This window comes from Aspergillus aculeatus (assembly GCF_001890905.1).
Source record: "Aspergillus aculeatus ATCC 16872 unplaced genomic scaffold ASPACscaffold_8, whole genome shotgun sequence".
NCBI lineage: Eukaryota > Fungi > Ascomycota > Eurotiomycetes > Eurotiales > Aspergillaceae > Aspergillus > Aspergillus aculeatus.
Window position 1 is genome coordinate 1,558,213 of NW_017962983.1, and position 27,844 is coordinate 1,586,056.

The window sequence follows — 27,844 nt, forward strand, 5'->3', positions numbered from 1 at the left end:
CAAGGCTGTCCGAGTGAGCTATTCAACAATATTCAACAATAGCTCGACTTTCACTTACCGTATGCTACGGAGGAGAGGAGATAACTCGTTTCTCCATTCCGTTCCCCTTTCTCTCTTTCAGATCTGCGTCATCCTGGTGTCTGTTGGGGTAGGAAAAAGTATCCCGCATGGATTCAGTGGGCTAGACTCCAAGGTACGTAACTTAATAGGTTAGTAGATTATTACTACTTGAGTTTCATGGATCTTTCCCAGCCATTCTTCCCCCTCCTCGGCCGGTCCGGGTCTCTCCCCATTTAGGGCAAGGTCGTTTGCAGGACGGAAGGCCGACGATCACCCTACTAGCAAAACTTCAGAAGGGGCGTCAGTCCCGCGGAGAGAGAGAGAGGGGCGAAAAAAGAGAGAGACTGGGACCGAAAGGAGGAGAAGCCACCGAGCCGGAAGGGAGGGAGGGAGGGGGATGAGGGATTATGGGGAAAAGTCGGGGAGCATCTCTTGATCTCTTGTATTTTGATGGGGTAATTGCCGACGACTGAGTTGAGCCATTTGATAATTTTAATAATGAGAACTCATGGGAACTTCCCCAATTGAGATGGGTTCTCTCATATCTCCCCCGCAAAAATGCACCTGGGCATTGCTCCAAACCCCCATTATCCCCCCCCTCCCCTTGGAAAAGAAAACTGGAGAGAGCCTGGATCGGGAATCGATCCAGGAACCGATTCCGAGTCGACTTGGCTGCTTCCCCCGCAATTAGAACTGCACATGACTTCGTCATGAACTTGAGAGTTAGTGACTGATCCATTCAATAGAAAAGGTACAGTACCCTTCCTGTATAGTAAGTACAGTGCATATAAATGTTGATACCCTAAGTACTGTTTATATTTCGTCCTTCAGGCTAGCCTGCTGCTACATAGTAGTGATCGGTATGAGTATATACAGTACACACTACATGCAGATTCCTCATCTTACTCCATAATCACGATCACATACATACTCCATCAGATACAATCACAAATCTCGCCGGGACGAGGATGAGTTTTGATGAGCGAAACGCCGAGAATGGCGATGCGGCATTTTCGATGATTCATATTACGCACCGGAAACCGGGCGGTCACAAACCATGACACATCCAAACCCGGTCCGGTCAGCTGACACACCCAACCAACTACCCGTAACGGCCTGGAATGTTGCCGGTCTGGTCTGTTTTAGGTTCTGTTCTTTAACATGATTCTTTGATAGTCTGGAGTCTGATAAGGCCCCATCACAGCGTGGTCGTACTCAGAACTTTACTACTCATATAGTTAACTACTTAGGCTGACGATACTCCGTACTGTCCCTAGTTCTCAAACCCCTGGCTACGTTATCTATAGTTAGAGCATTGGAAATTCCAGCCACTCAATCTCCCCCAAGTTCCTGGACATGATTCTTCATGTCTCTCGCTGCAACTCATTCTTCCCTCCCAAAATAGATCTTTCAGCTCATACCTACTCATGTATCTATATTTACGTATCTATCTATCTACCGTGTCCTTCAAACCACCGACCAGGAGCTGAGGACAATTATTATGGAGATGGAATTTCCAAAATTAGGCCCCCTCTCTCCACCTGCCCCGGGTTCCCAGGCCAATGAAAAATGATAGATGCGGCATTTTCCTTCCAAGTTGACCTCTTTTACCTCACTCGCGCCATCCGAGTGAGTCTGGCTCGTCGTCCAAACAGGCAAGTCCTGGCCCACTCCAGCTTGCTTCCCTTGGCGTCGACAAAACTGTACGACGTACGTAGGAACCAGTAAGTAACAATCAATGTCATGCACTGGAGATAAAAATTCGTGTCTTTTGAGTGCAGAGAGAGAGTATACAAAATGATTCTCTACCATAGTCACCGAGGGATCTCATCTCTTTTCCTTTCCTTTTCAATCTGAGTACGGAGTATGTGTGTCATGTGGTAGAGGAAGTATACCCACAAAGGACCACCCGGGGTGGTCTATCCACTCGTAGGGTAGGTAAGATACCTGAATGTGATGTATGAGACCGTACTAATACCACAATATCTTACCACAAGTTGCCCCCGGACCGGGAAGCTGCGCTTTCCCACCCCTCCACTTCCCACCTTCCACTTGTGCCCCCCTCCCCCCGTTCCTGGCCGATCGCATAGCACCGGCTATTGCGACTAGTTAGTTCACTTATCTCCTCTCATACTACAACTAGTCTCGAGTGTATGTAGTATGTCGTAACATCATCCAGCATCATAACTGGAGACTCTTTGTAACTTATCCGTCTTTACCACCCAAACAAATATATAACTTACATGACACTGCGTGATAATAAATAAAAAAAAAAGCCTTCCTTCCAAACTGAGATCATCTCTCCAAAAGATTTTTGAATCAGTCATTTAAAGGGTCGCCTTTCCCAGTATTCCTCCCACTCACACATTACACATTTTGATGAAGTCATTTGTTTTGCTTGTAGCATAATTCTTCTCACTGATCATCCCTTCTTCTGCTTCTTTTTCCCTACTAAGTCACCCACTCGTCTCTCTGAATTCACTTTCCAGCTTTCGAGAAAGAAAAGATTGAGCATCTCACGCAATCAATACAATCGTCGACCTACTTTTCTCTTTATCTACCTTTCTCTCAATTGCGGTTGACGTGTCGACTGCATTGCATGGCTGAGCTTGACAACTGTAAAAGCCGTCCCTTCCTGTCTGATAAGCCTCTCTCTCCCCCCAACCTACTGACCAGTTCAGAGAATCCAAGAATCCGCCTCAATTGCATTTGTCTCAAACACAACTTGGAGCTAGGTGCGTTCGTTCTTCATCGCTTGCGTGTTATCTTGTCCTCGACTTCGTCTGTCTTTGTTTTCAACTCCCCTTCTGTTCTTTTCCCTTTCAAACAAACGCACTATTAAAGCTTCTCCTTTGGAATTTCACCATTTGCGGTTGCTCGGGTTGGCTGCAGTGCTCATACCGTTCCAGACTTCACAAGCCGAACTGAACATACCACTTGAATTACACAACCTCAAAGGACCCCCAATCATAACAGTCACAACACTCACAATGGTGTCCCCCGCACCTTCATCCTCGCCCATCCCCGATGGCCAACTCAATGGCGCCAACACTCTGCCCGTGCGGGCCGGCCCCAAGCTCTATGGCAGTAACGACGGCGCTTACTCGGGAGCTGGCACCCCCATCGGCTTCCAACGTCACCCACACAACAAAATCCTCGAGAGTGTAGCCGGCTCAAGCATCCGTCAACCTTCCCCACAGCCCACCCACCTGGGAATCCCCGGGGGCGGTTCACATCGGATCTTGTCCGAGGAAGATCCCGGCTATGTGGCTGCCAAGTTCGAGGGCAAGGAGAAGCAGATGGAACAGGGTAAGTGATCACTTGAACTAAGAGCTCGCACACCAGGTTGGTATCTGACCTCTTTGCATCCGCAGTCATGGATCAGCTGGAAAAGAAGGGTTTCATTCCAATGGAGTTCGTTGTAGGAGAGACTGAATGGTTTTACAATCAACTCGGCATCGACGACACCTACTTCCAGACGGAGTCTGTCGAGGCCATCGTTACGCAAATTCTGTCCTTGTACGCCGCCAAGGTCGCCGCCTACGCGCGAGACGACAAGAAGCTCGAAATCCGACTGGACAAGGAGGCTGAGGATCACGCGGTTTACATTGACACCAGCAAGCCGGGTGTCTCCTCCGTCGAGGGCCCGCGCTACGAGTCGCGGATTGACAAAAAGTACATCAATGGTTCCACACCTGAGAACAGTTACCGGGTAGAGACTTTCCGCTCGCCTACATCGATTCCAGGTGATGATGGTCAGCAGCTCCGTTGCTACTTCGTCTATAAGTGTCAGTTTGTCAACTCGAACCCAGATCCCAATGAGACCAACATCGACATCATTGGTGAGAAGAGATTCTTGCAGAAGGCCACCCCCAATACCAAGGCCATTTACCAAGAGATCATCAGCAATGCGGTCAGCCGCTCTGGTCCCGTCATTGAGATGTTCGAGATTGAAAAGAGTCGCGAGAAGAGACTGGTCATTGCCTACCGGCAAGGCTCGGCCATGGGGCTTTTCAGTGCTCTCTCTGACCTGTATCACTACTACCGCTTGACCAGTTCACGAAAGTATTTGGAACATTTCTCCAACGGGATCACGGTGATTTCGCTCTATCTTCGTCCGTTGCCCAATCAGGAGATAGCTGCCAAGTTTCCCCCGATCGAGGCGGCGATTCACCAGATTATCAAGGAGGTCTCCCTTTTGTATTGCATCCCTCAGAACAGATTCCAGCATCATTTTGCAGTTGGTCGGCTCAGCTTGCAAGAGACGATTTATGCCCACTGCGCGTGGGTGTTCGTTCAGCAATTTTTGAATCGCCTGGGCTCTGAGTACACGTCGTTAACCGATCTCTTGGATTCTAGCAACAGCGTTCACGCGGAGTTGTTGGCCAAGATTAAGAAGCGTCTACGTACCGAGACCTTTACCTCGGATTATATTTCTGAGATCGTCAACAAGTATCCGGAACTCATCCACAAGCTATACCTCGACTTTGCCAACACCCACTATGTGCAGACCCGTGGACCAGCTGAGGATGATTTCCTTCCTACGCTAAGTTATTTGCGGCTGCAGGTTGACGAGGTCCTTGACGGCCCCAAGCTGAAGCAGCTCATCTCAAGCACAGCTGCCAACGAACATGATGAAATGGTCATGAGCGCTTTCCGAGTGTTTAATGCCTCTATTCTCAGGACAAACTTCTTCACCCCAACCAAGGTGGCCCTCAGCTTCCGGCTCAACCCTCATTTTCTCCCGGAGCACGAGTACCCCCAACCTCTATATGGCATGTTCCTGGTCATTAGCTCCGAGTTCCGCGGGTTCCACCTCCGGTTCCGTGATATTGCGCGGGGAGGTATTCGTATCGTCAAGAGCCGGAACAAGGAAGCCTACAGCATCAATGCCCGCTCTCTGTTCGATGAGAACTACAACCTGGCCAATACTCAGCAACGCAAGAACAAGGACATTCCCGAAGGTGGTGCCAAGGGCGTAATCCTGCTCGACGTGAATCATCAGGACAAAGCCCGTGTCGCTTTTGAAAAGTATATTGACAGTATCCTTGATCTCTTGCTGCCACCAGTCAGTCCTGGCATTAAGGACCCTATTGTTGATCTGTATGGCAAAGACGAGATCTTATTTATGGGCCCAGATGAGAACACGGCTGAGCTGGTCGACTGGGCCACAGAGCATGCCCGGAATCGTGGTGCCCCATGGTGGAAGTCTTTCTTCACGGGGAAGAGCCCGAGACTGGGCGGCATCCCTCATGACACCTACGGAATGACGACGTTGTCCGTGCGACAGTATGTTCTTGGAATCTATCGCAAGTTGAAGATCGATCCCAGCACCATTCGCAAGCTACAAACCGGTGGCCCCGATGGTGATCTAGGCTCCAACGAGATTCTCCTCGCCAATGAAAAGTACACCGCCATCGTGGACGGCTCTGGTGTGATTGTTGATCCCCAAGGTCTCAACCAGGAAGAGCTTGTCCGACTGGCCAAGAATCGGGTCACGATTTCGGAGTTCGACCTGTCCAAGCTTTCGCCCCAGGGTTACCGAGTCTTAGTGGACGAGAGTAACGTGAGATTGCCTAGCGGCGAGCTCGTCCACAATGGAATGATCTTCCGCAACCTTTTTCATCTGCGCAATGATCAGCCGTATGACACCTTTGTGCCTTGCGGTGGTCGCCCTGAATCAATTGACCTGTCCACCGTGGGCAAGCTGATCAACGATGGCAAAGCCACCATTCCCTACATTGTCGAAGGTGCCAATCTGTTCATCACACAAGACGCCAAGCTCCGCTTGGAGCGTGCCGGCTGCATCCTGTTCAAGGACGCGTCCGCCAACAAGGGTGGTGTGACCTCGTCTTCCCTGGAAGTTCTGGCTTCGTTGTCCTTCGATGATGCCGAGTTCGTGGAGAACATGTGCATTCGTGAGGACGGCACGGTGCCTACTTTCTACAGCGAATATGTCAAGCAGGTTCAAGAAGTGATCAAGCAGAACGCCGCCCTCGAATTTGAGGCTATTTGGCGCGAGCATGAGCAAACTGGTGTGCTCCGTAGTGTGCTCAGCGATCAGCTTAGTATCGCGATCACCAAGCTTGATGAAGAGCTTCAAAACACCGAGTTGTGGGATAACGTCGAGCTCCGTCGCTCGGTTCTCCACGATGCTCTCCCTAAGCTGCTTCTGAACAAGATCGGCCTGGACACTATCCTTCGGCGTGTACCGGAGAATTATCTGCGGGCTATTTTCGGTAGCTACCTTGCCAGTCGGTTTGTTTACGAGTATGGTAGCAGCCCAAGCCAATTCTCTTTCTTCGATTTGTGAGTGCCCTGTTTTTGACGCTGCCGTGACTTGGCTAACTTGATTGACAGCATGACCAAGCGACTTGCGCAGATTTCCCAGGCGTAAACGTGATTTTTAGACGAATATACATGAGTCTTCCTTGATTCCTCAAAGAGTGCGATGATATGCATCTTCCGGGTTATGCCTGCTGCACATATGCAGTTTGTTATGGATATATTAATTATGAGTGGAAGTCAGCTGTTTTGTGGAATACAGAAAAGCTGTTACGAGCCTAGCCTAATAAAGTGTTTTATTCAACTTCAGGACCTTTGGTCTCTTCCGTTTTTCCATGGATTGATTAATTTCGGTTGTCTTGCCGTAGCATGGGCAGCTTTGAAATTATGTATGGTATGCAAATTATGACCAAGAGCAAGAGAGATCTTGAGATTGATTATTCATTCGGTGTCGCTCAATCGTGTTGCAATGCCCCTTTCTGCCAGTCTTACGAGTCCGTACATGTGACACATCTGCGTGGCACAATGACTGTATATCAAGCAATAGACGCACGGAAGCTCACTCCGGCAGCCATCAATGAACCGCTAAACCGCTCAATCGCATTGTACGCACAAAACCGCTCGCAGAAAGAACTCGCTCTATTGACGTTTAAATGTCGATCTCCTTCATTTCGATGTTGAACTGTGGGCCCTCGTCATGCTCGATGCGTTCGATCTGCTCTAGCTGCGCCCACAGCTCGGGATATTTGGCTCGGGCCCACTTCTCGACCTCACCTTTCCAGTGTTGGTAAGGAATCACGTTGTAGAATTGGCCGATCCTAAAGGGCACGTTAGTCAAACCACGCGGACATAACGACAAGTAAAGCAGCAGACGAGGAATGTATGAGTGTCTAGGGCAGGGGGGGGGGTTCGTTGAACTAACGAGTTGCGGGTCGGCTTGAGGCCAGTCTCGGCCTCCATCTTCTCCAGAGCCTCGGTGGCGAGGTCAAATTCGCAGTGGGCGGCCAGAGCTTTGACATACGCCATGTACAGTTGGCGGTTGCGCTCGATGCCCAGCAACTTGACCTTGTCCATCATCTTGAGGGCTTCCTCAACACCGTTGTTGTGCCTGGCGCATGTCTCGAAAAAGATAGGGATGGTCTTATGGGACGGACCCTCGTCCGACTCCAGGATGCTTCGGAAGACTTTCATTGCCTGCTCCGGCATGTCGCAGGAGGCGTAGGCGAGCATGAGCCCGTCGAGAACGCGCGTGGTTAGGTCGACTTCGACGTCGAGTTTGAGCATGTTGTGCACGAGTTGGAGGTGCTTTGCGGATTGGGTGCGAGCGATGCCGACGAAGCAGCGAGCGTATGTGTCAGGCTTGGGCCGTCGGGCAAAGTCCTCGGCCTGTCGCATGTGGCCGAAAACGAGGTAGGCGAGGTCGCTGCGGTGGCGTTTAAAGAAAGAGGTCATAATATCGGTGCGCGAGCGGACGCCGGTTTCCGGGAAGGCGAGCAGCAGCAGATTATACGTCTCCCAGGCATCGGAGTCCTTTTGCTCGAGGTCCAAGATGAACCCGGTCAGCGAGTTGCGAATCGTCGCCCGTTCTTCCGTGTCATACAGCCCAAGGCGTGGCCGGAGCAGTGCCGAAACGCCCTCCCAGTCGAGTCGGTAGAGGAGCATGCATGTGATCGCTGCCACGGTCCCTGCCTCTAGCCGTACGTTGTTCTCAAACAACGGGTCCAGGAAGGCCGAGATGCGGTCGAATATCGCATCGTCCTGGCCTGATCGGCAGAGAAGTTTGATTAACTTGTTCATTAGTGGCATGTTCGCGGTCGTCATGGCTTCCGGATCCTGCAAATCGTCCATGGAGCGCAATGCCCTCCCAGTATCACCTGCTAGGATGTAGGATTCCAGTTGCAAAAGCTGCGTTCTCGTGTTGGGTTCTAGAGCCCAGTGAGAGGCTAACGCAGCAAATTTGACAGCTAGAGCAGGATCTTGTATCGCGTTTGCGTACTCTATCAGATCATTCACGCATGAGATAGTCAGAGCCTTCCTAATATTCTCGTCGCCCGCCATCATAGTATTGGCCTTCTCTGAGACGGCAGTTGCACTCTGCTTTTGCACTCCTTCCCAGAAGAGGGTGATGCCCAGAGTCTTGCAGACCGGCATGTTGGAAAGTGACTCAAACACCGATGCTGCCCACGCGGTATCGGAGTTCAACGTCGCATATTTGATAACGGCCTCTCTCACTGCCACTGTGGGCGTCTGCCCGTTCGAAAGAGGACATTCATAGATTGTTTTTGTCGCGGTAAACAAGTCCTCTTCGATAAGAAGCTTAACCAGGTCTTCATGAGATCTGTGGTCGAACTCGACGTCGAATTTCTCAAGATTCTCGGCCGTCCGTTCTAAACGGCGCTTCTCACCTACCATAGCAAATCCCTTCATAACTACATGCCAAGGAGTCGGGCGAGCCATCTTCAGCCTAAACCAGAACCGCTCTAGAACGTCGCATGCTTCATCCGGATGGCCATTCAAAGCCTGTATGTTGATATATGCAATGAAAGCCGACCGACTGATATGTTTCATATTGGGTGACGGATCACGGCACAATTCCGAAAAGGCAGCGCGAGCCAATTTTCGCACGATCGGTTGTGATTCAGGTAAACATTTGGCCTGTGATAGGATGAAGAGCATATTTTCGAGGGCCTCAGTCGACAACGTTTTCTGCCATTCCTCGGGGTTCAACTCTTCCGCATGAGTTCGCATGTAATGCCAGGTGACGGAGAGCAGGGTGGCATGGAAGTGCGTGATGACGCTGGGGTATGCAGCGCGTTGCCCCAAAAAGTCGTTCAAGGCATTGGCTAGAATTTCAAAGGTAGGCCCTCTGCTTTTGTCGGCCATTGACCTCATGAGGTCTCTCATAGGCTTTAGGCCAACCTCGGAGGGCAGAGTTGATGACTGCGGGCTAGTCGTTGGGACCACATTGTACGCGAAGAGCCCGCGTCGCTGGCCATGGTAGTTGGTCAAAAGATCGAGCTTGCGAGGCCTATGGTTCCGGACCGTATGCAGTGAGCGATGGAGGCAGCGCGAGAATGAAAGCGGTTCGTTGTTCAAAATTGCCCGAAAAACTCGCCGGGTGAGGTGGGATTGCATTTTGGCGTGGCGGTGCGACGTAGAGCACCTACTAATCAGCAAGAGGGGAGTGAAGGTAGAGATAAGAGCTTGCCAAGCTATTCTGGACCATGGCTTGGAGCAAATAAGTCCGGAATTTGAGGCTGTTGAACAGCTTAAGTTATCGGGATAGATGGATGGCAATGCAAAAGACGCGAAGGAGGAGGGCGGAAGGTCCGATTATTCTCTCGGAGGCGGCTCTTGGCGGTCCTCCCGGAAAGGCGAAAATCGATTTCACCTTCACCTTCACCCTCATTCTCTCCGGTTTGAGACGCAAGCCACAGACTCCAAGTTGCCTTGCCTGTTTACCAATAATGGCCCTCCACCTGTTCTCCTGGTCGCCGCTGCGCACCATCGGCTCAACTTCCAGTGCTACGTCCGCTCGTCGCTGGAACTGGACCGCTGCTTCAAGTGCTGCCGCAACCACTGCGCATGCTTCGATTCTAAATGACCACAACTGTATGTCACCTTACTGCATGATGTTTCTCTCGATTCTGCGTCAGCCTGTAGCTCCCTTCATGCTTGTATCCAGCGGATGTCATCGCTGACTGTCCTTTGTCGCATTGTAGCTTCACTGTCAGCCCGTCGCCGAGCCCGTCGGTTCATCGAACAGCAGAAGGCCGTTAACGAAAGCCGTCCTTTGGAGAAATTTCAGACCCGTGAATGGAAGGCCGGTGATATCTATGCACCTCACGATCTCAGTCCTGCGCAGATGAGAAGGTGGAAAGTGCGCCACTCGCCGTCCACAGATGTCTTCGACTCTCTGAACTTGAATCCCTTAACTATGTACAAGGTATGTGAGACACGGAGTCAACGGTGAGGTCGTGCAGGCATTCTAGAAAATCTTGCTAAGAAAGATTTGCGTCTGACAGAACTTCTCGATCATGTCCGAATACATGACTCCCATGGGCCGGATCAAGCACCGCAATGAGACCGGTCTGCGCCCAGTCAATCAACGGAAAATGGCCAAGGCTATCCGCAGAGCAGTCGGGCTTGGGCTGATGCCCAGTGTTCACCGGCACCCGGAAATTCTGGCCGCTCAGATTCAGTCACGTTTGGAGGGAGGCAGCACGTATTGAGAGATGTACTTCTAGTTATCGCATCGATGGTGTCGGTGGCTGGGCTTGGCTTGTTCTTTTTATTCCCTCTTGGGCATTGTTTCATGTTGTCAGTTGGCTTGTTATAAGATGATTATGGAATTTCGGGCGGTGACCATGTACAGTACTATACTATCTCTCTATCTACTAGGCCTTGACGTGAGGCAATTGGTAGCGCATAACAATCAGTAACATGCCTTTTCACAAAGCAGCTACAGGTAAGGTAGACATCATGGAATCGCAAAGCATAGGGTGGAGGAAGCGAACAGCGAGCGGCACGTAACTTCACTTATTGGTACTTATTGTATGGATTGGATTGTATCTCCGGCCCACTCAAACACCCAAATACGTACTACGTCAACAATACTAGGTAAACATTCCCCGCCCACTGCCCACTCCCCCCCCTCTCCTCGTTCCATCTTTCTCCTACCTTCTCCCCCCTCTCTCCATCTGTGCTGCCCTTTGAATTTAGAACCTCCCTTCTTCTACCACCTAGTCACTGATATTGTCTGCTGGATCAGCCATGTCAATCACTAATGGTCTGCCCTAACTCGATCATGTTGGCTATGCTGCCGTGCCCCTCGGCTGACTATAACTTAATAGAATCGATCTGGGCTGCGAACCCTACCACCACGAGGGGCCAGCCCACCCAGCTCTCGTCGGACGCCAAGGGTGAACGACTTGCATATGCGGTATGTTCTAATCAGACATTGGCGATAGGGACGATGTGCGGGCGCTGACGAATGCTTTGTTGGTATGCTGCACAGGCCAACAAGTCCATCTTTTTGCGCTCCATCGACAACCCCGCGATCGCCAGGCAGTACACAGAACACAAGGCCCAGACAACAGTCGCCCGTTTCTCCCCTTCCGGCTTCTATGTGGCAAGTGGTGATGCGACCGGTATTGTGCGTGTTTGGGACTGCATCGGAGACGGCCTCACCAAGGGTGAATACAGCATTGTGAACGGCCGCATTAACGACCTTGCCTGGGACGGCGACTCCCAGCGCATCATTGCGGTTGGTGACGGCAAGCAGCGATATGGGCACTGTATCACCTGGGACAGTGGTAACACGGTCGGCGAGATCTACGGACACACACAACAAATCAACTCCGTCTCTATCAGGCAACAGAGACCGCTGCGAGCGGCGGCGGCCGGTGACGATAAAAACCTCGTTTTCTACCACGGCGCGCCATTCAAGTTCAACTCAGGTATCCGAGACAAGCACACCAATTATATTTATGGTGTTGGCTTCAGCCCCGACGGCTCGACCCTTGTCAGTGTCGGTGCTGACCGGAAGATCTGGCTCTACGATGGCAAGACTGGCGAGCCGAGAGGTCAAATTGGAGAAGGAGAGCACAAAGGAAGCATCTTCGCTGTCTCGTGGGCTAGAGATTCGCGCAAGTTTGTAACTGCTAGCGCTGACAGGACCGTGAAGATCTGGGATGTGGAAGCGGGTAAGGTTACCCAGAGCTGGGATATTGGAGAAGAAGGAATGTCAAACGTCCGAGATCAGCAAGTTGGGGTGGTGTGGCCTCCGGCCAGAAGTGATAACCTGCTCATCAGCCTCTCGTTGAGCGGGGATCTGAACTACCTGGTGGAAGGCACTCCCCAGCCGCGGCAGGTGATCCAGGGCCATCAGAAGAACATCACGTCCCTGACTCAGTTTCGCTCTGGCAACGACACGGAAACATTATGGTCGGGCAGCTTTGATGGAAGGGTTTGCCATTGGGATGTTCCGACGGGAACTGCGGAAGAGGTGGAAGGAGACGGCCATACAGCCTACATTGCCGGTCTTACTCCGACTCAGGAAGGCGCCGGACGCATCTACAGTGTCGCTTGGGATGACACAATTCGCTCTGTTGATCTTGGTGCTAAGACCTACACCGGTGTTTCGTCCAAGTTGTCTGGCCAACCTAAGGGCATCGCAGCTGCGAAGGACAAGGTTGTAGTAGGGACAACCGAGAGCGTGGAGACCTATCACGATGGGCAGAAGATCGGTGAGTTCAAGCCTCAGTTTGCCGTGACGACAGTTGCAGCCCATAAGAACTTGACTGCGATCGGTGGCGAGGACTCGTCCGTCCAGATCTGCGACATCTCAGCCCAGGGGTTAATCCCCAAGACCGAGTTCAAGGCAACGCGGAACGCAATTTCGGCCTTGTCATTCTCGCTGGACGGATCGCTCCTGGCGGTTGGAGATTCCCGGGGCCGAGTGCTGGTCTACAAGGCTGCCGATGGCCAACTAGTCACCGACCGTTGGACGGCGCACACCTCCCGAGTCACCTCCATCGCGTGGAACGAGGACAATACCCATGTTGTTAGTGGAGGCCTCGATACCAACATCTTTGTGTGGAGCTTGACGAAACCGGGAGACTGGGTGCAAGTAACAAATGCCCACAAAGAGGGCGTGAATGGAGTTGCTTGGATTGCAGGCGGATCTAAGATTGCCTCGGCTGGAGCGGATGCAGCGATCAAAGTGTGGAAGGTGGAAGGGTTGGCATGATGATGATGATGATGGATGGGGTCTTTTGTGCGGTTTTTGTTTGAGAGTAATTACTTTTTGTGATTTTGCTTTTCTTTTCGTATGTATAACATACATATATACACATACACTTACACCTACAACCATATATACAGTACATACTCTATACATACATACATACATACATACATACATACATCCATCCATCCATCCATCCATCCATCCATACATATACACCCGTTACTGTACATACAACAAGCTGTCTGTGAGTTGCGTTCTGGATCGACGCCCAGAGCAAGTTAAGTTATTACTTGTACCTATGCTGTAACAGGGCAGTGATTAGTGGGTGTGAACACCCATTGGTCGGCTGACCAGCTAGCTCTCCACCGCCCGCGCCCGGCGTTCTTCAAGCTTCCCCATTCATTGTTCCATCATCCCAATCAGTCTGGTTTGTTCCTTCTTTCCAGTCGGTCTACTGAGTACATACAGTACGAAGAGTGAGGTAGGAAAGTATGGTCCGGGCGCTGGTTCTCTCTTGTCCATAGCCCTGCCAGACCTGCTTCTCCTCCTCTTCCTCACCCCCCACCACCACAACACCGACTGTTTGTCCTCTTCTTTCCCTCTCTTCGTTTCCCCTACCTTGATTTTTTGGTGCCCATTTTGCTTCTTCTTGACGCCAGTACCATGAAGTGATAAGATGTCTCGGTCCGGGGACTTATCAAGCAGCTCCCGTCGCATTTTACGCCCCAAGAAGGTTAGCCAACCATAGTCCGATTAGCCATGATTAGCCATGATTATCTAGATAATCACCTTCTATCCTCCTCCATAACTTATGGTGATTGACCCTTTTCCTTTTCATCATGAACTTAGCTCCGATATGCGACCTTCGTCCTCCCACGAACTGGTCAGCGACTGAAAGGTCTTATTCATCTACGAAATCCGGATTCCGGTTTGCATGGCAACAGCGAAGACGACGAGCGCCGAGCGCTTCTGACCGGCGAGATTGCTGCCCCTCGCAGAGGTCTATCGGCGCGTCTGTGGGGTCATATCACAAGTATTGGCCAGCAAGCGCATGAGTTTCTCTCGTCAGAACTGGGGATTGGCGTCTTGAAGTGTAGTCTAGCTTATTTGCTTGGCTCCCTTGCAACCTTCGTGCCCGCTATATCCTCATTCTTGGGCCATCAAGATGGCAAACATATGGTGGCTACGGTCACTGTGTATTTCCATCCTGCGAGATCGCAGGGGAGCATGTATAAGGCCTTGATCTGTGCCTTTGCCGCTTTTCTTTACGCCGCACTTGTCTCCGTAACCAGCATGTTCGTCTCGATGTTCTTTCAAGACACCTTAAATTTGGTTCTCCTTGGTCACGCCGTTGTTTTAGTCGTGTTCTGTGGAGGTGGCCTGGGCTTCATTGGATGGACGAAGCAGAGATTTGGTGACCCTCTTGTGAATGTCGCATGCTCGTTGGCGTCGCTTTCCACCATCACGGTCTTGACAAAAGAGGGCGCGGTGCAGAGCGGTGATTTGTCATTTGCAAAGATCTCCCAAGTCCTGAAGATGGTGGTCATGGGCGTAACGGCCTCCATGGCAGTGTCTTTCCTGATCTTCCCAATCTCGGCACGAAAGCAACTGCGGTCAAACCTCACTACGGTCACGGAGACTTTGGCAACAATGTTGGCTTTGATCACCGAGAGCTTTCTGAGTGGCTCGGAAGAGGAGCTTCAGACTGCGGAATTTCTCGAGGCCGCCGCACGCCATAAAAAAGCGTACGGTCAGCTGGACAAGCTTGTGCGTGAAGCTAAAATGGAGCATTTCGTTGTAGGCACCGAAAAGGAATACAGACTAGAAAAGACACTGGTCCGCTGGGTCCAGGATATCACACACAATCTAGGCGGTTTGCGCAGTGCTGCTCATTTACAATTCCAGCTGCTCAAGCAAACCCAAGCTACCGAGACTGCACACCAGGGGTCGGACGTCAATTTCGGACTCGGTGCTGGCCCGCTACCCAGTCCCTGGTCATTGCATGAGGATTGTCCCTTTCTGGAACCCATCTACGAGAGGCCAGAAGAAGAGATGTTGGAGGCAACGGGGGGGGACGGGTTCGATTTCAATGCAGAGAATGGTACCAGTCCTGAACTCGAACAAATTCTCCACCCGGCGGACATCTTTGCTATATTTATCAGTCACCTGGGGCCCTCAATGGTAAGCGGTTCTGACAACGATGATACCACCGTAATGCATGCTGATAATAGTCCTTAGAGATCTCTCGCGTTCACTTTGAAGGAGATATTTCGCGATATTCCTTTCAAGCCAGAATCTGACTATCGAGTATCAATTAATAGCAAATACCGCTCGAGTCTCGATAGAGCACTACTATTATATCGAGATTCACGGGAAGAGGCGCTCAAGACCATCTATCGGCAACGAGAAGTCCTCGGGATTCAGACACTGGAAGTTGAGGCTGACCTGGAGGAGGTGTCTGCCAGCTGCGGGCATTTCAGTTTTTCGTTGCTTGAATTTGGAGAACAGCTGAAAGAGCTTCTCGCCATCTTGGATGAGCTACAGCTCGAGAGCGAGGAGAGGCCCGATGGCCGATCATGGAATTGGCTCAAATTCTGGCGCTGGGTCTTCGGCGGAGGTCCAAAGAGGGACATGATGGATGTCACGATGGAGCAGGCTCATCTAGGCGAGCCCAACCTCCTCAAGCCGCCTCGTGGTTCGAGCGGGTCATCCAATGTCACCGCAATCAGTCTTGCAGAACAGAGACTTGGCTATCGTTTGTGGCGTTCCCTTGGGGTTTTCCGCCGGGACGACACCAAGTTTGCGATCAAAGTCGGCACTGGCGCTGCGCTTTATGCCTTGCCTGCATTCATCCCGTCCACTCGACCCGTTTACGGCCATTGGCGAGGCGAATGGGGTCTGCTCTCGTACATGTTGGTCTGTTCTATGACCATCGGAGCCTCGAATACGACGGGATACGCACGGTTCCTCGGTACCTGCTTGGGCGCAGGTTGTGCGATTCTCTCATGGTATGCTACTGACGGAAACGTTTTTGGCCTCGCAATTCTAGGCTTGCTCATGGCTAGTTGGAACTTCTACATCATCATCGTGCGAGGTCAAGGGCCAATGGGCCGATTCATCATGCTAACATATAATCTCTCGGTCCTCTACGCCTATTCACTTGCTCAGAAAGAAGGAAGGAATGATCAAGATGAAGGAGGGGACAGCCCCATCATCACCGAGATTGCCCTGCATCGTGTGGTTGCTGTTCTATCGGGCTGTCTCTGGGGTATTATCATTACGAGGATGATCTGGCCGATCAGTGCACGTGAGAGGCTAAAAGACGGACTGAGTCTGCTCTGGCTTCGCATGAGCTTGATCTGGAAGCGTGGCCCCTTGTCCACCATGGCCAACCCGAAGGAGTCTGCGGGATTCATGAGCGCCCGGGAGAAGTTAGAAGTCGAGCGATTCCTGTCACATCTGGAGTCTTTGCAAGCCTCCGCTCGTTCGGAGTTTGAATTAAGGAGTGCTTTTCCCGATGCTAGCTATGGCAATATTCTTCGTCGGACGCGCAGCATGGTGGGCGCTTTCGTTGCCATCAACCTTGAACTGGTCAAAAACATGACGGCGTCCGAGGGAGAGTTATCTATTCTACGATACACCGTGAAGGAGAGGCAGCAGCTCTCCCATCGTATCAGTCATTTGCTGACAGGTAAAGTCCGATATTGGCAGAGGAGGCATTGAACCACTACTGACACCTAACTCCTCAAACAGTTATGGCCTCTTCAATGAAGCTGGAGTATCCTCTAAGCGATGCTCTGCCGAACGTTGAGCACGCCCGAGATCGGCTCCTGGCGCGTCTTTTTCACTATCGTAAAGACCCTGAAGCATCTCGAATGTCGACCGATGAAGACTACGCTCTGTTGTATGCATACGGTATGTCCTTTGTCCTGCAGAAATCACCCTCAACCATGGCTAAATTTGAACTTAGTGCTGGTGGTGGGACAGTTGTCCGGAGAAATTGAAGCCATTCTTGGGGAAGTTGGTCGTCTTTTCGGAGTTCTGGATGAGGATGCAGTGAAGTTGTATGCTTAGACATTCGGGGGGGGGGGGGTAAGGAACAAGCGCCCGCATTGTAGAAAAGAATAGCTTCGAAAAGTGAAGTCCACGTAGAGGATCAATGTAAATGAGAAAAAAAAAAGGAAATCGTTTTCTAATTTTTCAGTTGTGTTGCGGTTCTGCAACTGCGACATTTGGTGGGGGATAGTAAATTGGATCAATCGTTTGCGGATGGATTGTCGGAAAGTCCAACAACTTCCCTTCTCCGTCGTCGCTCTCACTTACTCACTCTCTCCATCCCTCCCTCTCCCCCGCTGTCCATTTCCCCATCAACGCGTGTCTTGGCCTGCTCTTGCCCGACAATCTCTTACATGCTTTCGTCTTATCTCATCCCCTAGAGCTCAGTCCGCATCTTGATCAAGATTAAATGGGATGAGTTCCGCCTCTTCATGAAGGCCTAGCTCCCCCCTCCCACCCTCTCCCCCGGCTTCTCGCAGCCCCCGTGCCCCGTCGCGCTTCCGCGAGCACCGCAGTCATGCAGATCGACCCGGCTGCTCTGAGTCGGCCAGACTCGGCAGCGACCACAATTACCTCGTCCAAAGGTTCTGCGACCAGTGCTCCAGCACTGCAGAAGTCGACTAAGGCGCTCATCGCCGTTCCGCGACTGGACCTTGAACCTGTCTACACGGAGCTCAAAGCCGCCATCGGCGACCACTGGGCCGAGTACCAAGAGGCTACCACTCTTTTCCTCCTTGGTAAGTTCGACATGATAAAATGGACCCCAACACTGAACAAATATGGCCTCTGGCTTTTTGCAACCACATTCCCCGGTGCCGTCTCGTACGGTCGTATCTATATGACCCCACATCTCCGCTTGGCCTTCATCCAGATCGCGAGACTGACGTCTTTATTCGCTGAGCAGGACAACTAAATCAAAGTGAACTGTCATCGCGCGTCGATCATATAATATGCGCCGACCAAAAAACCGAGCACCTCCACAATAACTTTATCTGCGCGATTATCGGAAACTTGACCCGAGATCTCCCCGACCATGGAGTCGCTAGTTGGGTATCCGCAAATGACAAGCCCTCAGTGGTGTCGAAACCGACTTCGGGGGACGCTGCCGAACAGAGACTCAAAACAGAGGTCATGCAGCTGCCTCCGCGGGACCGGCGCAGACTTAAGGCTATACCCGAGGTAGGCAGCCCATTACTCGATATGTGGCTGGTCACGCCATCTAAATGTTATTGTACAAGTCTAACATGATGTGATGTTCCACTGGCTCAGCGTGATCCTAACGATATCTCGTCCAATGATCTGGTCGAATACCACCTGGCGAAGCAGATTAAATTGCCGAGCCAGGTACCTGCCAGCGCCGGGGGGTTAAACAAGACAAGTAGGTCTCATGCTTTACAAATGACTCTATTTTTGGTTTGTGATGAGAAGCTTACTTGTCTGATTTACGATAGATTGGGAGCTGGAAATTCGAAAACGCTATGCGCAACCCCTAGCATCTGAGACCGGCGAGTTTCCAGATGCCGAATCAATTCATGCACGCATGGTTCCTATATGCTACGAAGAGTCTATAGTCAGTGGCGCAAGCTTACCCTGTGCGGAGTATATGGCCATTGCAACAGAAACATTCGTCAAGGAAGTCTTGTCAGTGGTTTTCTCGCGAACCAGGTCTAACGGCCCTTCGGGAACCATCAATGGCATGATGATGCGCAAGTATCGACAACAACTAGAGCGAGAAGAATTGGCTTTCACGAGAGGCGAAATTGTCAAAGATAGTGCAACCGGGTTATTGCCTATTGAAGCTAAGGAGGCAAGTGTCCGAAAGCCACTGGGGGTTCGGGACCTGCGGCTAGCACTAGAGCTCGGCAGCGGTGTTCTCAGCCATATGCCCCTGCTTGTGGACCAGATTATGGGCGGCTATTTCGAAGATGAACACGAGGCAGAAAGACATGGTTCAATTGACGACGTTGTAGAGATCACGAATGACGACTCTGGACAGGATTTCTTCTCCGATGAGATGGACATTGACGACATCGACTCCGATTGGGAGGGAGGCACAACGGCTGATAGGGAGCACTTGGGTACTTTGTTGGATGAGTGTCTATCCATGGCCGCGTGAACGATCCTCCCTTTCGCTCCTCCTTTCTCTTCCCCTCTACCCCAGTTTCTCTCCGTGCATATGCTGCGTCAACCGCTGACCCATTCTCTACTTCCTGTCTCTTTTATTTTTCTGCTTTCACAGCCTTAAGCCGCTTGATATCCGTTGCTTTCAATGCGTTGCGCCTTTGTGCCTTTTTTTCACGTGATACACATACATTCATACACATTTCGATCTGGATTTACCAAAGATTGGGTTCGGCATCTTGGATCTGGCGGAGCGTCAAGGCGTCTTGGGAGTCTTTAAGGATTGCCGCTATGGCGCGCGACCCTGTCATTTCTGCATTTGGCATGGAGTTCGGAGATGCTTCTGTTTTGTTTTTGTCTATATTGAACCCTGTTTCCCCGCTTCTTTATCATATTGCTTCTTTCTCTCTTGCTTTTTTGCCTGCGATCACTATTCGGGCAGTTAGTCATGTTCAATGTGACAAATCATCTTTTTTTTTTTGGCTGAGAAGCCAATGCAGTCAACTCGAATCCCCTACTGTGCCAATTTATAACAGCTTCAGTCTCGCGAGGGGAGCATCAAACGTCCCTACCGATTACGGCCCACTTAAGAGGCGACTGTGACCGTTTTGGGGACATCCAGAGCTTGCCCGCTACGATCATCCGAGCTGCTCTATGACCCCACTATTGGTCAATTCTGGGATAAATGAAGACAGGAACTGGACATTCTATGCATGGCTGTGAGCCTGTGGATGCAAGGGATTACCCTGCGGACCTGGCAATGTTGTTCTTGTTTTGTCTATGTACTGTACATTATCTGCTGGGACGGCCTGATTGTAGGTCATTCCGGGACCGCTTAAATAACGATGACTCATGATGTTCAAGATATTTCAAGCCAGCTGCGATCGAGTACCCTGCTGACCATACGAGCGTGTTAGACTGATGAGGCTTGTGGCCGTGATGCGTTTCCCACGCCAATCTCGGGCGTTCATTGGTAGGCTTGTGACTAGAACCGAACTTGAGTTGGGGTGAAAGGGCTGCTCAAGCGCCGAAGACCGTTCATTGAGTGAGACGGTCGGCAACCATTTTAAGAATTTCCTCTGTTGACTTGCGCGCATTGGACGGGTCTTTGGATACCGACTGCCAGACTTCGCCGTGCTTCGGTTCGGTCATGCTACATTTAGCCACGACATCTGCTCGTTTCTCCTGCACGCCGATTTCGAGTCAGTCTCTGAAATACTCAAAAGAACCAGGGGAAAAAAAGAGGGGGGGTTTATCGTACCTCTGTACCGTGCTGCAACAGGAACTTATAATACCAAGCCCACCCGTCGCCCAAGTCACTGTCGGTGACAATGGCCTTTTCAAACCAGGTCATTGCCTTCTCCAGTCGACGCTCCCCCCAAAAGATGCGAGCCACCGTGATGAACAGAATCGGGTCGTTATCGGCCTTCTTAATAGCCTCCAAGCTGCGGGCCTTTCTCTGCGAGCGAGGCTCGAGGTGCCAAATGCTTTCGCTCCATAGCAGACCAGATGTGGGGACCTCTTGCAAGGCTTTGGCCATCAAGACCTTGGCCTGGGCGATGTTGTTGGCACGTCGTTCCACACGAACACTCTCTGTCCACAATTCCGGGCTCTTGGGTACTGCAAGGCGGGCGCGGTCTAGAACCGAGCGAGCTTTGACGACCGCCCCGGCCCTTTCTTCCAGCCGTGAGGCCAACAGCCAGAGCGGTACCGACTTGGGGCACGCTCTGGTACCGGTTCCATAAGCCTCCCTCGCCTGAGGATACTTGTTCTGGCCTTCGTAAATCTGGCCTTTCATCATCCATAACTTGTCGGCTTTAGGGTAGAGTTGAAGACCTTGGTTGACGAGGTCAAGCGCCTCGTCAACGTTGCCCAGTTGCCGCTCAAATGCGACACTCTTGACCCATACACGATCCGTTCCTGCTTCACGGCGGGCCGTGGAAAGAAGCTCTCTGGCCTGGGCTGTTTGGTCGGCATCCGCCTCCAATCTGACGGCAGCCAGCCAGATATCTTCGTTGTTCGGGTTCTGATTAAAAGCACGGCCGAGCACTCGTCGGGCATCGTCGATTTCTCCAGATTGCCATTTCTCTTTAGCAAGCTGTAACCACAGCTCCTCGCTCTGAGGACAGGCTTCCACGGCCTTTGTAAGCACCTGCCATAGTGCCTCTTTGCTACCATGGTTGCGCTCGAGGTCAGCTGCCGCCAGCCAGATAGTTCGGCGATTGACGAAAACACGGAGTGCATAGGCATAGATAGCCCTTGCTGTTTCGTACTTGCCGCGGGCAATACTAGCCTTGGCATCCTCCATCCAGATGTCCTTACGGTCGTCATCCTCGTCGAGACCCCATCCGAGAGTCTCGCGGATAATAGCACCGCAAGTGAGGATGGCACCCTCCTCCTCACATTTCTCGGCCTCGGCGATCCATTCCTCCCTCTTAAGCATCGCGTTCTCTCTTGCCAAGCTCTGTACAGCCCTCTTCATAACGTTAACCTTCTCGGATGTACCCATTTGTTCCTGCAACCTCGCGGCTGCGATCCACACTTCGTGGCTGGTAGGGACGGCTTTTCGAGCAGCATTAAGAACCTTCTGCGCATTTTCTGGGGTCTCGAGGCGCGCCAGAGCAAGCCAGAGCTCCACTGACAGAGGTATGATTTCAACCGCTTTTGCGAGAAGAAGACGTGCATCTGCTGGGTCTTCCTCCAGGTTGACGGCCTCTTTCCAAATGACAACGGACTGAGGAATGTGAAGAATAGCTTGTCTGAGCACATTCTTTTTGGCCCGGGGCTCGGTTTCCAGTCTCATCGCCTCAATCCATAGTCTTGTTGAGCGGTCGTTGTTCTTGATCGCGTTTGCAGCTATAACCTTGGCATTATGTCCTTCGTTGAGTCGGATGTTCTCCAGCCAGGCGTCTTCACTTTTCGGGCATAATTCGCAGCCCTTGGCGATGACATTCCGGGCCGTCACAACTCTACCGGCAAGTTCTTCCAGACGAGCCAGAGCGATCCACCCGGGAGCATGCTTGGGGTTCGTCTTCGTTACTGATTCTAAAAGAACGCGAACCCGCTTAATATCGCCGATTTCCACCTCGCCCGCCTTGAGCTCCGACTGGGTGAGGCTTGTAAGATAGCCCTTAGGGTCGATGTTGGTGGCGCTTCCCGAGGCCGAGTCGCCCGATGAGCCCATTGCAGCTTGATCCAGTCTGACCTGTAGCACCTTGTCACGCGCGGCACTTATATTGGCAAAATTTGTTATCGTTCCATCCGCACTCTCTGCTCCCGCGGCGGCACTGGTCTGCGCACCGTCGTCTGCCACGGTTGTTTCGAATTGCGTAGAATCCCTTGCACTGGCGATCACACTGTCCGGAACCGCATAGAACCGTTGGCGAAGGTTCTGCTTCGCGCGTCTGTTCTTGCCCGTAAGATCTCCCACCTCCGGTAGGTTCGCCCACTCGTCTTCGGAGACGGAGGCTAGCGATCGTTTTAGGTCGGCAAATTGCTGCTGAATCTTGGGGTTCTTGCGTTCGTAGTCCTCTCGCTCTTGCCGCTCTCGGGCTTCTCTGGTAGGAGCCAGATTCCATGTCAGTAGTCCATCCTGACACGAGGTCGCCGGGGAACCGATAAACACCGCGGAGGGAGTGCAGTCAACTAACCTTCGCATCTTGCGTCTTTTGTCCATCTTCTCATCTACCTCCCGGTAGATCCGGTCGGCTTCATCATCCTCCTGATCGAACTGTCCGTAGGCAAACAAGCCCACTTCGTTGTCCGGATCCTGGAACCGCTCATCCTCCTCCTCGTCTTCGGCTTTGTCGTCCTTGCCGCCCTTATCTCGCCCGGCTCCATAGGCAGTCGGGGGCGCGGCTCCTAGTTGTTGCGCTCGTTTCGCGAGCGCTGCCTGGATCTGTTCCGGCGTGGGCCCTTCACGCGCAGGTCCTAGATCTGAACGGGTGGTGAAACCGGTCGCACCGCGACCAAGACCCGCAACGTAGTTCTCGGGGGCGGCCTGGCTCAGGAAGTCTTTCCGCCCAGAGGCCATACTGACCGAGACACACGTCACAGAGGATGAAGTAAAGCTGAAAGACCGCAGCGAGGCCTGATGGAAGACGGGGTGGTGGCAAGCGACGTAGGCGGTGGATATCGATCGATGCTTTGCGACGGGCCATCGGGGAGACAGTCGCATTTAGATTATTCCGGCCCCGGTAATCTTATCAGGAACCTTGAAGTCTCCGCAATGCCTTTGATTTTTTTGCCTTATTCACACCGGAGTGGAGCACAGCACCGAGGGTGTCACAAGGTCTCTCTTGAAGACCTCTTTTTTACATTGCATACCTATATTACAGCAAGGCCGACCGTGGTAATTGCTGCATCTGATCACCGTCATGCCTAAGGTCAAACAACCGAAGCGCAACAGCGCCTCCAAAGCCAACCCATATGCAGACGCTGCAGCCAAAACTAAAGCAGCCAACAGCATTTTCAAAATGAACACAGACCTTGGTCAACATATCCTGAAGAACCCCGGCGTCGCCCAACGAATTGTTGAGAAAGCTGAGCTGAAACAAAGTGACGTGAGTACAGCCTTCGCTATGTACAATTCGCAGTTCTCGGGCACATCTAAAGTCTGATATACCTCGACTCACAGGTCGTGCTGGAAATCGGTCCTGGTACAGGTAACTTGACCGTAAAAATCCTCGAGAAAGCAAAGAAAGTCATCGCCGTTGAGCTGGACCCTCGAATGGCTGCTGAGGTCACAAAACGTGTCCAGGGGACGCCCGCCCAGAATCGCTTGGATGTTATACTCGGAGACGTAATGAAGACGGATCTTCCGTACTTCGACGTCTGCATTAGCAACACTCCCTATCAGGTGCGCTTTCATATCTAAGTCTTTTTCTCATCCAGTCCCTAACCTGCTTGCGACCAGATCTCTTCCCCACTCACATTCAAGCTTCTCGCTACCTCACCAGCTCCTCGAGTCTGCATCCTAATGTTTCAACGAGAGTTTGCGCTGAGACTCTTCGCCAAACCGGGCGATAAACTCTACAGTCGACTCTCGGTCAATGCCCAGATGTGGGCCAAGATCGATCACATCATGAAGGTTGGAAAGAACAACTTCAAACCACCTCCGCTGGTCGAATCCAGTGTAGTCCGCTTAGTCCCCAAAAATCCCAGGCCGCAAATCAATTATGACGAATGGGACGGACTTCTAAGAATCCTTTTCGTTCGAAAAAACAAAACAATCCGATCAAGCTTCCTGGGGAAATCCACTGTTATGGACATGCTGGAAGCTAATTATCGGACATGGTGCGCGCAAAATGACATTCCGGTGGAGGATGGACCAGCGGGTGAGACTGGAGCAGACGCAATGGACACAGGCAATATGGAAGATGAGGAAGATGAGGACGAGGCTGAAGAAGTCATGGATGTGGATGATGAAGATGACGTGCCGGACTTTTTCAAGGAACAGGAAAATGCCCGGATACAAGAGGCGCTAAAAGGTCGGCCAAGCCGAAAGAAGAGAGGAAAAGTGGGAGAGCTGGTTCGGGAAAAAGTTCGGCAGGTATTGGAAGAAGAAACGGGCCTCGCTGATAAACGTGCCAGGATGTGTGATGAGAATGATTTTCTGAAGCTGTTGTGGGCGTTCAACCAGAAAGGCTTCCATTTCACCTGAACATACTGCTGACGAGAAGGAGCGCGTATCGGGCCTTGGGATCTTCTGGTGTATACGAAAACAAGATCTCCCTAATGATTCACGACAGTCGTCATTGAAAGCCATTCTCAGGCGACCGATCTCCAGCCGGGCGAAGATGGGCACGAGAGTCCTGAAAAAGACTTTGCCATATGTAGGCTTCACTTAGCAAAAGTTCAATATCCTTCTCAGTCCAGCCTTTCGTCGGTAGGGCTTGCAGGAACATCATAATCTCCTAATTCTAGTTAGCTTGTTCTGAGCTGGTACAGCTCTTCCCATCAGAAACGCACCTGAAAGTCCATTTTCACCAGTTGATCTGTCCACTTCACCAGAAACGCCGCACACACGTAGAGGTGGAAGCGTGAGAAGCCCTGCTCTTCAGCCTATGTGCAGATTATCAGTAAGGACGTCAGGATTATGATCTCTTTGGAAGTAGACATGCAGTACCATATATGTATCCCACATCCTTATGGTATTTTGGACGCTCATTTCTCGCATGAGGAGGCAGTTCATCCATCGAAAACTGAATTGCATGAATTCCACACCCTCTTGCTCTAAATGCTTAGCCAGCGTAGAGTCTATGCGCATGGTCAAATCACGCAGTGCTCTGACTTGCCTGTGAATCCCAGGTTGAGCATAGATGTAATTGTCCTGAATTCCGTCCAGGAGTTTGGTAAGACACCAGAAGGAGTCCGCCTCCACCGCATCCAGCACCCTCCGAGGTAATTGACCTGGATCCATGCCTTCCTCGACGTTAAGATCGGTGACGTAAAGTCCAAGAAATACTTGCCAGAAAGGAGTCACAAGGTCATTGATGCCTTGGACATAGCCGCTGGCAGGATGACGTATAGCCCAGACGTAGAGTATCTTCTCTAAAGAGCGTTGAGTAGCCTCGTAGCTGTAGAGCTGGATGTGGGGGCTGGTGCGAGGAACATCTATACTAATCTGATGCCAAACCGCTTCATCTAACCCTCTACCTCGCCCTGTGACGGACGAAGACGGGTTTCCGGAGGTTGAAGGACCTCGCTCAAAAGCTTGTCGAACCCCGTCCAAGTATTCCTTGCGCTTCCTTTCAAGGGTCGAAATGCGCCGTTCACTGTTTGTCGGCAAGTACCCTAGTAGTAATTGCCAAGTCATTGCTCGCACTTCTTCTGGGACCCCTGACCACGCGAGGTTCCTGAGTTCCGCAAGAGGAACAGTGCTCGTCTGCAGCAGACGCTTGAATTTGTTGATCCTTGAGATGCGACTCGAATATAGGTCCATTTCTTTAGGCGACGCATTTTTGGGTGGTGGCGCATGATCAATAAGATTAAGAGCGTGCGCAGGGTCTAGATTTCATTAGCAGATGTGCTTGGACCTGTCTGCGCTTAAGGCTGCAATTCACCTCTCAAAATTTCCTTATACTGAGGACGTAGGATTTTACCCTCTGCGTTCTTCGCTGTAGGGTAAAGTGAAACGCCACGCTCTTCTGCAATGTCAGAGCTATTTGCCCGTTGTCGATTGCTTCCAAGGCCAACACCAAGGGTCAAATGATCCCCTATCCCCCCACCGGGGTCAACGGTGTTAGGTTGAACTAGAGCAGTGGCCCGGTTTTGCTTTCTCCGCATGCTGGTAATGCTTGGGAGCCCAAATTCATCCTCATCATCATCGTAGGCTACATCCTCCTCCTCATCTTCATCTTCCTCCTCTTCTTCTTCGTCTGCCCGATAACTTTCCCAAACTTCCAGTCCTCCGTTCATGATGCCAGAATATGAGGTGCGAGGCGACGAGACCCATACACCCGGCCGGTGTGGAGACAAGGTAGCATGTGGGTTACTGATGGAAGTCACTGGAGGTGGTGTTCGTGGACGAGTATGTGGTTGTGGGCCTCTGTAGGGCATGCATTTGGATCAATCACTAGAAAACAGGAGCAAACAAAGCGTGCGGCCATGAGACTCACACTGAAATATTGGCATGGGAATATGAAGCTCCAACGACGGTATTCGACTCCGGGGTCCTGGACGATGTCTGGTTATGCGACACCGACCTAGCCTTCCAAAACGGCGAATTGCTTTTCCTTCGCGCACCAGTTAGTGGGTAATCTATGAGCTGCAATGACAAGAAACAGCTTCAATTGATTCGCTGGGTGGAGGATTGCCAACTCAGGATTGAAACTAACGTACTCGATGCGATCTGTGACGACAACAGGGGAATTGATCAGTTGCGGGAATCTTGTAGATGAAATAAAAGTAGGTATGGAAGAGGCACGAACCAACCTGGACCATCTCCTGATAACGAGTTGACCAAGCGATCGGGTCAGCAACCCAATTATATAGTACTTTGGAAAGATGTCTGGGGAAGGGAAACGGCTGCATCGAGCAGATTAAGACTAACTCACCTGCTGCTGGCCTTTTTTGCTTGCCATTGCGTCAAGCTCTTTATGCAGAGAAGACGGGGCCTGTTGAAAAGATCATCAGCTGGTTACCAGGTGAGAAAAGCAAGAGTCGGAAGATTGAGAAGAGGAAAAAGGTGATCAGGGAAAGCTAAGTCGGGGAGGGAGAGGCAGTGCGGGGAGGGAAGTATCACTGGCACGTGGAGGTATGTATGTACGTACAGTTATACACATACAGTAACTAACTTAGTAGTAGGTAGTAAGTTTACTACGCAGTAACTACCTTCCGCCAGACTGGAGCCAATAAAGGTAATAATCTCCTCTTGCTTTGCTTACACAAAGAGGTTGCAAACACTTTCAAGTCACACCATCAGATTGAGAGGATCATCATTTGTAACAATAAGTACTAAATAATAATTAATGGGGAGACTGCGGAGCTTTATTTCGTCATGGCCGTCATGGCCTCTGTCAATCATGGTATTGCGATTACCGCAGGTCAGTCACTTACCAGAAGTCATGT

General features: G+C 51.4%; 7 protein-coding genes across 7 annotated transcripts; 4 read left to right on the forward strand and 3 right to left on the reverse strand.

The window, feature by feature from the left end:
* Nucleotides 1–3,050: 3,050 nt before the first annotated feature.
* Nucleotides 3,051–6,457, forward strand: ASPACDRAFT_43685 (glutamate dehydrogenase (NAD(+)); the record flags this gene model as incomplete). Its single annotated transcript, XM_020201301.1, has 3 exons — nucleotides 3,051–3,369; nucleotides 3,435–6,369; nucleotides 6,421–6,457. 3 exons carry the CDS (start codon nucleotides 3,051–3,053, stop codon nucleotides 6,455–6,457), a joined length of 3,291 nt encoding a protein of 1,096 aa, XP_020056381.1.
* Nucleotides 6,458–6,693: 236 nt separating this feature from the next.
* ASPACDRAFT_1870029 (putative mitochondrial respiratory complex I chaperone (Cia84)) lies at nucleotides 6,694–9,638 on the reverse strand. The gene is made up of 2 exons (XM_020197942.1): nucleotides 7,268–9,638; nucleotides 6,694–7,163 (listed from the first exon to the last, which is right to left on the reverse strand). Exons 1-2 carry the CDS (start codon nucleotides 9,478–9,480, stop codon nucleotides 6,995–6,997), a joined length of 2,382 nt encoding a protein of 793 aa, XP_020056382.1. The 5' UTR covers nucleotides 9,481–9,638; the 3' UTR covers nucleotides 6,694–6,994.
* A 72-nt stretch (nucleotides 9,639–9,710) lies between these two features.
* ASPACDRAFT_120092 (mitochondrial 37S ribosomal protein bS18m) lies at nucleotides 9,711–10,869 on the forward strand. Its single transcript, XM_020196317.1, has 3 exons — nucleotides 9,711–9,957; nucleotides 10,068–10,291; nucleotides 10,371–10,869. The coding sequence occupies exons 1-3, from the start codon at nucleotides 9,813–9,815 to the stop codon at nucleotides 10,575–10,577; spliced, it is 576 nt and encodes a 191-aa protein (XP_020056383.1). The 5' UTR covers nucleotides 9,711–9,812; the 3' UTR covers nucleotides 10,578–10,869.
* Nucleotides 10,870–11,131: 262 nt separating this feature from the next.
* Nucleotides 11,132–19,268, forward strand: ASPACDRAFT_52534 (uncharacterized protein; the record flags this gene model as incomplete). Its single annotated transcript, XM_020202630.1, has 9 exons — nucleotides 11,132–11,287; nucleotides 11,363–13,069; nucleotides 13,946–15,277; nucleotides 15,359–16,787; nucleotides 16,850–17,011; nucleotides 17,632–17,889; nucleotides 18,057–18,331; nucleotides 18,422–18,530; nucleotides 18,604–19,268. 9 exons carry the CDS (start codon nucleotides 11,132–11,134, stop codon nucleotides 19,266–19,268), a joined length of 6,093 nt encoding a protein of 2,030 aa, XP_020056384.1.
* Nucleotides 19,269–19,992: 724 nt separating this feature from the next.
* On the reverse strand, nucleotides 19,993–23,359 carry ASPACDRAFT_78977 (U4/U6-U5 snRNP complex subunit PRP6). The gene is made up of 3 exons (XM_020205302.1): nucleotides 22,924–23,359; nucleotides 20,535–22,830; nucleotides 19,993–20,458 (listed from the first exon to the last, which is right to left on the reverse strand). Exons 1-3 carry the CDS (start codon nucleotides 23,304–23,306, stop codon nucleotides 20,312–20,314), a joined length of 2,826 nt encoding a protein of 941 aa, XP_020056385.1. The 5' UTR covers nucleotides 23,307–23,359; the 3' UTR covers nucleotides 19,993–20,311.
* A 133-nt stretch (nucleotides 23,360–23,492) lies between these two features.
* Nucleotides 23,493–25,187, forward strand: ASPACDRAFT_120102 (dimethyladenosine transferase). The gene is made up of 3 exons (XM_020196318.1): nucleotides 23,493–23,835; nucleotides 23,910–24,131; nucleotides 24,189–25,187. Exons 1-3 carry the CDS (start codon nucleotides 23,650–23,652, stop codon nucleotides 24,933–24,935), a joined length of 1,155 nt encoding a protein of 384 aa, XP_020056386.1. The 5' UTR covers nucleotides 23,493–23,649; the 3' UTR covers nucleotides 24,936–25,187.
* ASPACDRAFT_43693 (GTPase-activating protein GYP1) lies at nucleotides 25,027–26,692 on the reverse strand (the record flags this gene model as incomplete). Its single annotated transcript, XM_020201302.1, has 4 exons — nucleotides 25,027–25,188; nucleotides 25,244–25,336; nucleotides 25,401–26,281; nucleotides 26,338–26,692. The coding sequence occupies 4 exons, from the start codon at nucleotides 26,690–26,692 to the stop codon at nucleotides 25,027–25,029; spliced, it is 1,491 nt and encodes a 496-aa protein (XP_020056387.1).
* Between the last annotated feature and the right edge of the window lie 1,152 nt (nucleotides 26,693–27,844).

Coding starts and splice junctions, on each gene's coding strand:
- ASPACDRAFT_120092 (XM_020196317.1), top strand. CDS start 9,813: ATGGCCCTCCACCTGTTCTCCTGGTCGCCGCTGCGCACCATCGGCTCA. Junction 9,958..10,067: donor GATTCTAAATGACCACAACT/GTATGTCACCTT, acceptor GTCGCATTGTAG/CTTCACTGTCAGCCCGTCGC. Junction 10,292..10,370: donor ATCCCTTAACTATGTACAAG/GTATGTGAGACA, acceptor TGCGTCTGACAG/AACTTCTCGATCATGTCCGA.
- ASPACDRAFT_78977 (XM_020205302.1), bottom strand. CDS start 23,306: ATGGCCTCTGGGCGGAAAGACTTCCTGAGCCAGGCCGCCCCCGAGAAC. Junction 22,831..22,923: donor AAAAGACGCAAGATGCGAAG/GTTAGTTGACTG, acceptor GGCTCCTACCAG/AGAAGCCCGAGAGCGGCAAG. Junction 20,459..20,534: donor TGTTGCAGCACGGTACAGAG/GTACGATAAACC, acceptor ATCGGCGTGCAG/GAGAAACGAGCAGATGTCGT.
- ASPACDRAFT_1870029 (XM_020197942.1), bottom strand. CDS start 9,480: ATGCAATCCCACCTCACCCGGCGAGTTTTTCGGGCAATTTTGAACAAC. Junction 7,164..7,267: donor CTCAAGCCGACCCGCAACTC/GTTAGTTCAACG, acceptor CGTGCCCTTTAG/GATCGGCCAATTCTACAACG.
- ASPACDRAFT_120102 (XM_020196318.1), top strand. CDS start 23,650: ATGCCTAAGGTCAAACAACCGAAGCGCAACAGCGCCTCCAAAGCCAAC. Junction 23,836..23,909: donor CTGAGCTGAAACAAAGTGAC/GTGAGTACAGCC, acceptor CTCGACTCACAG/GTCGTGCTGGAAATCGGTCC. Junction 24,132..24,188: donor TTAGCAACACTCCCTATCAG/GTGCGCTTTCAT, acceptor GCTTGCGACCAG/ATCTCTTCCCCACTCACATT.